At 43.5% G+C, this 11726-nt stretch overlaps 2 protein-coding genes across 5 annotated transcripts; both read right to left on the reverse strand.

Annotated features, from left to right (window-relative positions):
- Positions 1-2803, reverse strand: LOC103936749 (ABC transporter G family member 6-like). The gene is given in 3 exon segments (XM_009346617.3): positions 1-682; positions 684-2093; positions 2095-2803. Coding segments are annotated over 3 exon segments (2256 nt in total). The 5' UTR covers positions 2518-2803; the 3' UTR covers positions 1-259.
- Positions 2804-5997: 3194 nt separating this feature from the next.
- LOC103936750 (protein RDM16) lies at positions 5998-11706 on the reverse strand. 4 transcript variants are annotated; one of them, XM_048590534.1, is made up of 7 exons: positions 10799-11706; positions 9827-10108; positions 9281-9700; positions 8999-9190; positions 8744-8904; positions 7418-8298; positions 5998-7026 (listed from the first exon to the last, which is right to left on the reverse strand). In XM_048590534.1, the coding sequence occupies exons 1-6, from the start codon at positions 11474-11476 to the stop codon at positions 7422-7424; spliced, it is 2610 nt and encodes an 869-aa protein (XP_048446491.1). In that variant the 5' UTR covers positions 11477-11706; the 3' UTR covers positions 5998-7026; positions 7418-7421. The 4 variants fall into 4 exon arrangements, with proteins under 4 accessions (XP_048446491.1, XP_048446490.1, XP_048446492.1 ...); XM_048590533.1 differs by having other exon boundaries at positions 5998-7045; XM_048590535.1 differs by lacking the exon at positions 5998-7026 and having other exon boundaries at positions 7122-8298; positions 9827-9950; positions 10028-10108; positions 10799-10852.
- Between the last annotated feature and the right edge of the window lie 20 nt (positions 11707-11726).

Consider the following 11726-nt stretch of genomic DNA (forward strand, 5'->3'; position numbering starts at 1 on the left):
TGAATGAAAGATTATTATACTTCTCGCGATTAGTATATGCCCTATATTTTAACAGTGTACAATTTGCATGCAACACCAACAAAATCAACCTGGCCAACGTAATTCAGATTTCCGAAATAATATTGGAAACCCTAAATAAAAAAGGTAAAAATACAATTAAAATTTGACACAGGAATTTCACAGTTTCACACAGACCAACGGCCTCGCTCCCGCCAAATAACCAGCCGGAGCTTATTTTTCCTTTTTCTTTTATTTTTCTTCACCGCCTCTTGTTCTTGCTCCCAAGCAACAAGGCGAAGTAAAACAGAATCCTAAACAGAAACCCCCAAGCCACCGTGATCCAGAGGCAGTTCCACTTGCTCAAATCCGTCACCCCCTGCTGCTCCAAAATATCAGCCCCCGTCGTCAGACACGTGGAAGTCGTGATGCGCATCCCCAGCGTCTGGCTCATGCTCTTCAGCAGCTTCAGCTTCATCGCCGCCGGCACCGTCCCCAGCGGGGTGTTGTCGAAGATCTGGACCCCGCGAACGAAACACTTGGTGGGGTCCTGGAACTCGTTCTGCATCACCCCCTCGTAGGGATACTTCACTAAAGACAAGTAGTGGAACCAAATCCAGTAGGCCGGAATTCTATCGCGCGTGATGAAGAAGCCGCTGAAGAGGAGGAAGTAGGCCAGTATTGCCGACTACGATCGTGTACCCGAGCATCACGTGCGGGACCACCCCGGAGAGAAACGTGACGAAGGAGCTTCCCGCCCAAAACGACGCGAATATTATCAGAAAGTAGAATAAGAAGCCGGACAGTCCGCCGTCGAGCCCCACCGCCCAAAACGTCGTCGCTGAGAACGCCGTCGAGAGAAAAATCAACGATGGAAGCGCCACCAGAGAATGCGAGAGGACGTAGGAGGATCGGCGGTAGGCGTTGTAGGCGGTTTCGCGCATGAAGATGTAGCGTTCCTGGAGGAAGACGGGGAGAGCGTCGGCGCAGGTGTAGAAGGTGGTGGACATGGCAAATGCGATGAATCCGAGGCGCTCCTGGACGCCTTTGGGGGTGTTATCGAGCTTCCAGAACATGGTGGCAAGGATGAATCCGGTGACCATGACGGCGCCGAGGCGGATGCCGAAGAGCTCTGGCATTCTTCTAGCGTTTTTCATCGAGCGGTTGGCGAGCACCGCCATCTCTACCCAGATTGGGTTCGCGAATGTGGGGACCATCGAGTTCGGGCTCGGGTTGTTGTTGGTGGCTCCGGATACCAATTTCCCGCGAGAAATGCTCGCGCTTATCGCCTCCTGGAGGGGAACGACGTGTCGTGCGTCGGATGCTCCTCTGTACGACGCGTCGTTGGGGTTCGAGTGTTTCTTGTTCTGCCAGGTTCTGTTGAACTCCACCAAGCTTTTGGTCCCGCCGGGCGAGCCTTCAAGTTCTCGGATTATGTCGAGCGCAAACTCGGTCCGGTTCTCGGACTCGGGTATGGGGTGCCCAAACTCAGCGAAGTAGGAAGGTAAGTTGGTGGGGGACCCGCTGTAAACGGTTTGGCCCCGGGTCAGGAAGAGCAACCGGTCCAGGAGGCCGAGGATCCGATAACTAGGCTGGTGCACTGACATCACCACGATGCTCCCGCTCTGTGCGATTCGCTGGAGTACTTTCACCACCATGAATGCGCTCGTGGAGTCGAGGCCAGAGGTCGGCTCGTCGAGGAAGAGGATGATCGGGTCGTGGATGATGTCGATTCCGATCGAAACGCGGCGGCGCTCTCCGCCGGAGACTCCGCGGTGGCCTTCGTCTCCGATGATCGTCTTCGCCGCGTTGCGGAGGCCGAGCTGGTCGATCAACGCCTGGACGCGGGACTTCTTCTTGGATTTCGAGAGCGCGCGCGGGAGGCGGAACTCGGCCGCGAACATGAGCGTCTCTTCGACTGTGAGCATCGGGAAGAGGAGGTCGTCCTGCATGACGTAAGCGGATATCACCTTCAGGAGCCGCGATTCAAGAACCTCGCCGTTTAAGCTGACGGTGCCTTTCAAGCTTCCTTTCGCGATCCGATTCGCTAAGGCGTCGATCAAAGTGGATTTACCCGACCCGCTCGCGCCGAGAACCTGCGAGAATCTCTCCCTCGCGCGCTTCTCCCGTGATGTCGTTGAGCAGCGTCTTCGTCCTCGTGAAAAGATTATCTCCGCCGCATACGGGATCGGAAGCCGTGGCTGCGCCGAGGCGGTTATTGCAGCCGGATAACATCCCCGACAAGCTGAACTTGCGGCGGATCTTGACACTGTAAGTGAGGTTGTTGAATGAGAGAACGAACGGCAAGGAGCGAGGCTCAAGGCTGGCGTCGGAGATGTCGAGTTCATGGTGCGCCGGAGTCTCGCCGCCGTCACCTGTGACCTCCTTGCGTGCATCACCAACTTGCTTCAGTAGCTGGCCGAGCGAGGGCGACGCGCCGTGGGCGGGGCGTGGGAAGTCGTTTAGCTCCATGGAAGTGAAAAACGGCGATATCTGGTTGTCCGCCACCCGAGCCGACATTCGTATTGGTTCCTTACTCTCCAAGTCTCCTGATATTTATAGTCGTGGAGTATGTGATCTGCAAGTGAGGAGAGAGTGGTTAACGGCGTGTTTGGAATGGGATTAATTTCTCAGAAAAATGCGTCAAATCAGAGCGGTGTCGTTTTGCTTCTTCAACTCGACTGTAGTTTCTGTTTCTCTCTCTAAAAATGCACCTCTCTCGATCCGTTCCTCTCTCTCTCTAGAAGTGAGAGTTAAGCTTCTGCTCTATGGAGTTACGGAGAAGTGTTTTCTATATATAGAAAGCCAACAAACGTAAAACCGGGTGAGGTTTTGATGGTGTGGGTGTAGGGTTTACTTACTTTTCTCTGTTATTTTATTTATTTATGTTTTAATTTCTAATTTAATTTTAATTTAATTTTCTGCAGGTTTGAAGGGGGAGGTGAGAGAGAGGTGACCTACAACGCCTAATCTCATCTCCATACGTCTTCCCTTTCTCTCTAATTCTGCTTCTTGAGCAAGATATGGGAGGACACGTGGGTGATATGGGCTGGTGACACGTGGAATTATGGCAGGGTTAACAAGTTTTGGGGATCCATGTGGAAATTAGGTTGGGTGTTGATCAAATTATGCGTAAGCAGTAATGTAATTATATGTATTTGGTCCATAATCTATATTTCGTGGATGGCTCAAGGGTCACTGATTTAGGTGCCCATTTTATGGTTTACCGGGTTAAGCTATCGAGTCGTACGACTTTGACAAGTTTGTCTATGTATACAGTACACGACGATATGATTGATACGCTTTATTTTTCTGATTTAATAATACAGCGTAGCAGTGTTCTGGATACACCGAAATATTTATCGCAATCTTGATCATTAAGCGATGGGGTTCCAATTTATGAGGTGTACATGGTTGGCAGGAAGCGGAAGGTTACTGTTTACAGGCAGCTTTCTTGTGTAGTGTTACAATTCACTTTCCAGTTTTCATATCTTCCCTGTTGTTTAGTCGTTTTACACTTTCTGGTACGAGTTTAATGATTTGGGTCATTGATTCGGATGTGGGTTATGTAGCTATAACTTCCAAGTTTAGATTTCTTTTCCACATGGAGCATCTGCTTTGGGACTCACAAGTCCTTTGTTTTGGTGTCAAAACCTTTTTAGGGAGTTTCTTAAGTCCAAGAGATTCACAATTTGGAAGGGCAAATTACGGTGAGACGTAAACACAACCGATTCATAAAGTGTGTTTTTTTATTGGGTAGTTTTTTATGAGTTGTTTTGACATTCTTATTAAACTATGATTGTGGTAGCAAAAAATCGCTGTCTTTTTAGTCTTACAAAACAAATTAAACACCTTTGATTAAGCTAAGAACCGCAATCCCTGAGGGGGAGGTTGATTGATCAATGAACTTTCGATGCCTAAGTCAGGTTTTTCTAGAGTGAGGGTTGAGTTATGCATAGTAACTTCAACTTGAACATTGTGTAGCATGAGGTATTTATAGCATGGCCGCCCAGATGCGTAGGGTTTTTCATGGCATGTGTCTACGCCCAGTTGGTCAGGTTATGTCATCTGATGGATAGAGTTTGTATTTGTACCATGATAGTACTGAGGATAATCCTTATAGATATTATTAAATTAACTAATAATATACTAAGGATTTTCTTTGAGAATCCTTGATTAGAGATAGCTAGGAATTAGTTATTGATTTTGCTTTTAATTCCTTTGCCTTACACCTTGGCATGAGCAGACGAGCTTTGAGAAGTCATACTCAGGAGCTCAAGTCTTATTGATGGTTGAACTGCACATGGAACGGATGCGGACCTCACTAATTTAATGAGAACATTCTAGTTTCTTGCCGATGAAATTCCACGTATCAACTCCACAAATTTCTAAATTATTTTTAGCTCTACAGTAATTTTTACAAAAGGAGCACTCAAGTGTCTCCTCTTATTATTCATTAATATTACTAAGTAATCCTCAACTCTGTCATTTATTCCTATTTCGATTTATCCTCTATGTTCAAGGGTTTCACATTTCAATTTGAAACCCACATAATATATACGATTGGAGTTGCCTGCCTCCTACTCCTAGGAGTCCGCTATGCCCATTCAAGACGAGTCACCGAAGAGAAATGCTAAGGAGACATTATTAAAAGTGAGACTATTTATAAATTCTCCGTTATCTCATGTTTTTACACAATATTCTATAATTTTAACAAAAGAATTAACGTTAAACTTTAAAGTGTCAAAATTCCTCCCTAGCATAAGCACGAAGAAAAACAAGTTACCTTATTAGTACTAATTTTCTTGTTCATCAATCGCATATAGAGACAAACTAGGCAGTACGATAGGACGTGAAAACACTGAATTCCATTTCGACGTTAATACGTGGAATCGTCTTGTTGGAGAGACATGATCCAAACCCAGTATGACATAAGAACAGGAAAATAGGTCTATGATATATATATATTTTTTAATTTCAGTAGCAAATGCAAACCTTATAATAATTCGGGTGATACTTGTACAACACCCCAATTTATATTATGGTTACACAGTGACAACTGCATGATACACATAAGTCCAAAACAATATCTAAGTGCAATAAATTATGCAATAGTATACAACACACTTTAGCAGATTTTCTAACGTACCTCACCTAAGATCGTTAAGTTGGGAACGAATAATAGTGAAATAAACCATTCAAAGCAATTTTGTCACACATCATCGTTTCTAGAAAAAAAAAATGAAAAATCATATTTGGTTGCTAAATGACGAGAAATTTCTCAAGAGTGTCAGGAACACAGTCAAGTACATCAAGTGCCATAATATAATTGGTTAGAGATTTCTTTTTCAATTTCCAACGAATTATATTATAACACTTGGTGTCACGGAATATATTCCTGGCACGTTGAAAAATTTCTCCTAAATGACAAGGAGAATGATTCTTACAACGAGAGTACATCGTTATCATCACATCCGTATTAGTATTAAAACGAAGTGTGCAAATTTTTCTTTACACGACATTGTATCATTGATACGGAACACTACAGTAGCAATGTATCCGTGCTATGTAAGTTGCTATTTTGAGAAAAAGGAAAGTAAGAAAACAAGGGAAAGATTAAAAGGTAGAGAGGTTGGTAGTTAAATATAGATAGGCTACCCCATCCTTCACCGAATCATAAGGTAACTCAAACCAATAAGGAGATGGGAGGGATGGAGGGGCTTAGCTAGATATTTTATGTGAGAAAAGCAAAGTCCCCTCAAAAGTCAAACAAACATGGACGTATCTGCATGCGCATACAGTGCACATATGAATATACTTCTTCACTGCACTTTACACTCATGTTTTGACACTTTCGCGGAGGGATTCGGGTACTGTTTGGGAAAAATTCTTAGGTTCCGATGACCAAACCACGTGGCGTCCAGTTGAACACATGTTGGGCGGGACCAATTGCAGATGGGTGACAAGTTTCGGGAAAAAGAAAGTTGCAGAGAAGAAAAATGCAGAGAAGGATAAGTCATATTTCATGCCTCCAATGAGGTTACAACGGAATAGTATATGGACAAAGATTGTCTGTTCTCTCACTTTCGGCGCTTTCTCGTGCTCTCTTGTTTTGTGTGATTACGGTTAAGCTACGTCAATATTTTATATTATTTTTTATAAAGATAATAAGACAAAAATAAAAAGTAATATAAAATATTGACGTGATTTAACCGTGATCACACAAACACGAAAGCACAGAAAGGCTTAACCGTGATCACATCATCCACTACAGTAAAAAGACTTAGGTAACCAAAGTGCTGAGTCACCACATTCCTATATTCCACTACGAGGCAGGTAAATTAACCAAGGCATGAGTTAAATCATTGCAGGGTCCTGACACTGTCCGGACAACAGGACAACTCCGATTAAACTGGATAACAGTCGTATAAGAGTCTCACACATGTTTTAGCAAACCTAGATGCATTTCGGACCGAGACTTTGCATCAAATTTCCAGTGCTCAAAGCCTACTCCGCCCCTGAAAGCCATGTCCGATACTTGAGTAATCCGAAGCCGGCCTACTCGGCCCCCGGGAGCCATGTCCAATATGTGTAGGCCGATGCAGCAAACGAGTGCTATGCATCAACATCAATCTAAATTCTGCAGGAAGTATGACATTTTACAGAACCCTAAGTAATACAAGGCATGCTGGTCCACAACCCCACATTCGAGCGAGCACAAAATAATGAAACAGAAGTTGCCCCCACATATATACATATGTAAAGCGAGGACTCCAAATTCTGTTTGGTTTTGGTGGTCGACCAGGACTCCAAATTCTGTTTGGTTTTGGTGGTCGACCATTCATGCTTAGCTTAGCTTTAACGAAATGGGTCCAAGCATCATGTTTTCGCCTCCGAAAACATCTACAGATAACCAACTCCCCGGAAATACTATACATTTGTACAAGCAGAAGTGCGGTATTAACTTGGCACAATGTTTGTTGGCTATCTACTTGGTTTCTCCGGAACCTGCTCTTATCCGCCGAGTACCTGTACTAGTTCATTTTACCCGTTTACCGATCATCGTTAGTAGCAAGAGGTGTAAAAGAAAATGCTTGCAGCAAAAGTCGGCACAACAAAAGAGATGTCATGAAAAGCACAAGTCAATACGAATTACCCACTCTACAATTTCAGCTTAATTACAGCATCTTCAGATGCAAAGTATTCTCATTTAAGCAATTCAATTTGTGCCACCCATGGGATAGAATGGTTCACTTCATATAGGCACATACAACATCAGCGGTGCGTATTAAGAAATCACATAAGGCAAATTTTTAGAAGTACTACTCAGTTATCAAAATGTTGGAGAGAAGTGGCCACGTTGAGAAAAATATAAGCCAAGGAACAAGGAATACTTCATCGAAGCAACATCTACAATTACCTTACTAATTATCATCCTGGAAGTTGACCGCAAGATCCCAGTAATGAGCAACGCCAGCATCAGCAAAAATCTTCCGGGCAGCAGCTTCGGTCATGCATTCATGAACATAAAATCTATTGAAGCTCGGTCTGGCAACACTTCCTTGCCATACTAACACGCACTTATTAGGAGGCTTGTCATCCTCAACATCATCATCTTCTTCCTCTTCTTTTACTGCTTCAGCCCAGTTTATGCGCCTAAGCATAACCTTAGCATACCTCTTAATAGACTTGCTTCCACCTTCAACAACCACAACATTAATACCATCTGATATCACACAAGATCCAGTCAGCCGGTTCTCTCGCGCATTAACATCTATCTTGAAGCGGGCCTTTGGATGCGACAGCTCATTGATCCTGTAAACTGAGACTATGGTCTCCACGTTATTTGGGTCATCAAAAAGCTTCCTTTCTTTCTTCTCGCGTCGTTCAGCAGGAGTGAGCTTGCGTGCTATATTCCTGTCTGCATGAGCCTGTTCACGTTCAGCAGCTGCACTCCGGATCTCCTTTTCAAGCCTGGTTGGATCTTGGGTTGCTTCAGAGCCAAGAACTTTCATCAAATTACTCATTTTAACTTTTGGCTTTGGAGGCTCAAGTAGGCCTTGTCTAATCATCTCCTGCCTATCTTTCTCTCTGGCCAGACGTTTCTGTGTACGTAGTTTTTTCTGTTCCTTCTTGGTCAGCTTCAGAGGTTGAGGTGGTGGAGGAGCTGGCTCAGTAGGGGGCTCAATAGGTTGAGGATGCTCAATATAGATTGTGACTTTTTCCATCTTCAATTTTTCCTCAGCTACTGTACCATCGATGACTTCATTATAAGTACCAGAGTGCAAGAGGGGCACATCCCTGACATAATTAGCAAGTATATTCAGGAGACATCTTTAGCATAATGTGCAGTTTAAAGATGATTTTAATCAGACGACAAGTTCTAAGAGGACTAAACAAAATGCAAATTCAATCTGCAATTTAAAGTTGGCAAATGAAACAATGACAACGTTCTTCAAACATCTTAGTTGAAAGACATAATTCAAAAGGACGGATATTAGGGTATTGGGTTCACCCCTTTTGTTTCATCTATCGTCACAGATCATGGCCTATTTTCAACATCGGGAACAGTGGGGAAGCGTAGAGGAGAAAATATAATCAGTAACCATATTGAATAAAGTTTCTAGGTCATTTCATTACTTGCAGTCACAAAAAGTAATGTTACGTCTCCCCCAACCCAAAAAAAATTAAAAAATAAAAACAATCATTCAGCAAACTGCAGCAACGCAAAAGGCAATCAACTTACCACCACTCGATTTCAGGAATTGGATCCTTTGGCTTTTCTTTGGTGATAACTCTCTCTCCTACCTCTATCAAATTTGGATTAATATCTGGCGCTGCCTTTGCCTTTGCAAACTGTTGCTGCTTTGCTCTTTGCTCTTTGGCTTGTGCTTCTCCAAATTTACTCTGTACAGATGTAGGAAAATTTTAGTCAGAGTCTCAGAGACAGGTAAATAACTCAAAAAATGATCAAAGGGGTTAAAGGGACATCAATAAATACCTTTAATTTTATAAGCTCAGCATCTTTTGTCCATTTTCCTTCCTCTACAAACGCAAAACCCATCCTCTTTGGCCTCAAAAATTTTTTACTGATGCCCACATCCGGATCAAAATGAGGATTCTTTTCAGGATCCACATCCAATTCAGGTTTTAGAATCTGGAATGCTTCTTTCTTCTGTTTGTTAATGTTGACCTGAAAAAATAAGAAACAACATATTAAATTTCAAACAAAAAAAGTCCATATAACAAGAGGCAGCTGATTGACAGGTAATAGCTACTAAACCTTTAGAGTGCTGAGGTTGTTTGGTTTGGTCACATTCACTAAGTTTCCGTGCTCATCTATTTCCCTTCCAAGGGCATCAAGACGAAGAACAGGGGCCTTAGTAGGCTTCTGAGGGGCAGCAACATCAGTTGCCACCTGTCCGGGAAACACATTTATAAGAGGAGAAAACTCGGGGTCTTGATGGAACCCCATCTGAGCAGCAAGCTCTTGTGCACGTTTTACAGCTTCAAAATTGGGAATGCCTGCTGCAGAAATGGGTAGTGCAGATGAATCAAATGTTGCCACAGAAGCAGCTGTACCACCAGCTGTTGATGGGGCCGGTGCACGTAGTATCCCAGCAGTGGTAGATGGTGGTTTAAGTGCCTCCTTCGTTTCCAAGTTATGGCTAGCGTCTTTGCTTGCATTGCCACCCTTCTTCAACTGCATGATAAGAATAGTGATAGTAAGTTTATCCAAAGGTATATATGTAATAAGAAATTGTATAGTACATGAAAGTTTGTCGCACACAAGTGTCAGACACATTAAAATTTTATGTGGATATGTTACCTGGTTAAGCTTCTTCAGCTTCTCAGTCAATTCCTTCTGCTTTTGTAAAGTTCTCTTAATTTTTTCTACATCACCAAGAGACAGATTCGCACTTTTCCCAGCAGTTGAAGATGTTCCATCTGTACTAGAGTTTCCATGAACCTCATGAGATCTGGTAATACTAACTCCCTTATTTTCATTTGTGGTAGGAATTGAAGATACCTTGGTAGGAAGGGGTTGATTGGGAGCAAAAGAGGTCTCAGGCATAGTCCTTGATGTCGTAGTAGGTTCCAGAGCAGCACCCTGTAAGTGGTGAAAATTAACAACGTCACTCGCTGCGGTTGCCGAAAGATCTTGATCATGGTGGAGAAAAAAAACACAAACATGAAGAATCAAAACAAAATGAAGGGAATACATTTCATACTGATGACCTCGGTCCTCAGCTAATGGAGAGGTGACCTAGAACGGATATAAAGCATATAGGAAACAGAGCTATTTTCTAACGAAGAAAATAAGACACCTTACATTATTAAGGAAGAATATACCTCTTCTAAAAATCTGTAGCTTCCAGGTAAATCAATCATCAGTATACAACACTACAAATTTCAAGAGTAATAGCAAGGTAGTTCAACCAACATTTTCTGTTTCTCTTATTCGATAAATATAGTTTACTTCAACCTAAGTTGTTATTTGGAGAGCCTTATGGCTTCTAGCACTATGGCATACAATCACATACGGCAATGCTATAAGAAGGCATAACCCTTCTGCTACATCATTAATCCATACCTCAAACCATGATATCAACGAGGGGTTAGAAATTTCAGTTTCAAAAGAATTGCAGTTTTACGAGTGATTAAGAGGCTAACCTACGGTATATCCTAAATGTGGAATATTTTCGCCAGGTTTTCGCAATTTCAGCATCTAAATAACATAATTATCAAATTCAACTAAAGCGTAAATAAAAAGAAAGGTACCATCAAGCATAAAACTTACATTACCCACCCAACCACTCCCATTTGGGGCGGGGGCGGCGTTCTGGAAATTGCCAATCTGATCATCCCCAACTTCTTCTTTCTTAACATTAACCTCACTCGCATTCACATTCAATTCAGTTCTCCGTTCAATAGCTCCGCAATTCTCTCCGTCCTCTTCCGCCTTTACTCTGCGGTCATCAAACCTCCTACTCTTTCTCTGACCTCCATTCACTTCCTGCCCATCTTCCTCGAATCGCTTCCTCTCTCTCCTCTCCCCTTCCGAAACCCTAGACCTCTTCTTATCTTCTAAACCATCACCATCGCCATCTCTACCCTCACTCCTCTCCCTCTCTTTCCTCTTACGCTTCGATTCCTCTCGCTCCTCCGACCTCTCGCGTTTCGCTTCCCGATGCCTGGACCTTTCTCTGCTCCCTTCCCTCTCGGCCCTGGGCTCGTAGGACCGCTCGCGATGGTCGCGCGAGACATCCCTGCCGTCTTCACTCGGCTCGCGTGACCGTTCCCGACGAGATTTGTGGTCGCGGGCCTCGCGCTTGGAATCACGGTCCGATCGGTGGTGGTGGCGGTGGTAATCGGAGTCCTTTGACGATCGCTTTTCATCGGCGTCACGGCTGCGATGCTTATCGTAGTCTCTGTCTCGATCCCTGCGGTCGCGTTTGCTCGATTTGTCTCTCTCCATAGCTAGGGTTTCCCAGTCGCTCACTCTTCTCTCTCTCCCACCAAATGGGGGTTCAGGAGGATAAATTGGGCAGAATGCAACGGATACGATTTCTATGGGTATTTTCGCAAGGAATTAAAAGAAAACTCACGTTTTATCGATAATAGTCGAAAGATAATAAAACATAGGCTAAACTTTATACGTTGTTTTAGGATAATAAACAAAGAAATTTAGCTAAATTTTTCTTTATTATAATCACGTTTTATTGATC

This window comes from the organism of the source record quoted next, unplaced genomic scaffold (genome assembly GCF_019419815.1).
Source record: "Pyrus x bretschneideri cultivar Hongxiangsu unplaced genomic scaffold, Pyrus_bretschneideri_v1 Contig32, whole genome shotgun sequence".
Lineage (NCBI taxonomy): Eukaryota > Viridiplantae > Streptophyta > Magnoliopsida > Rosales > Rosaceae > Pyrus > Pyrus x bretschneideri.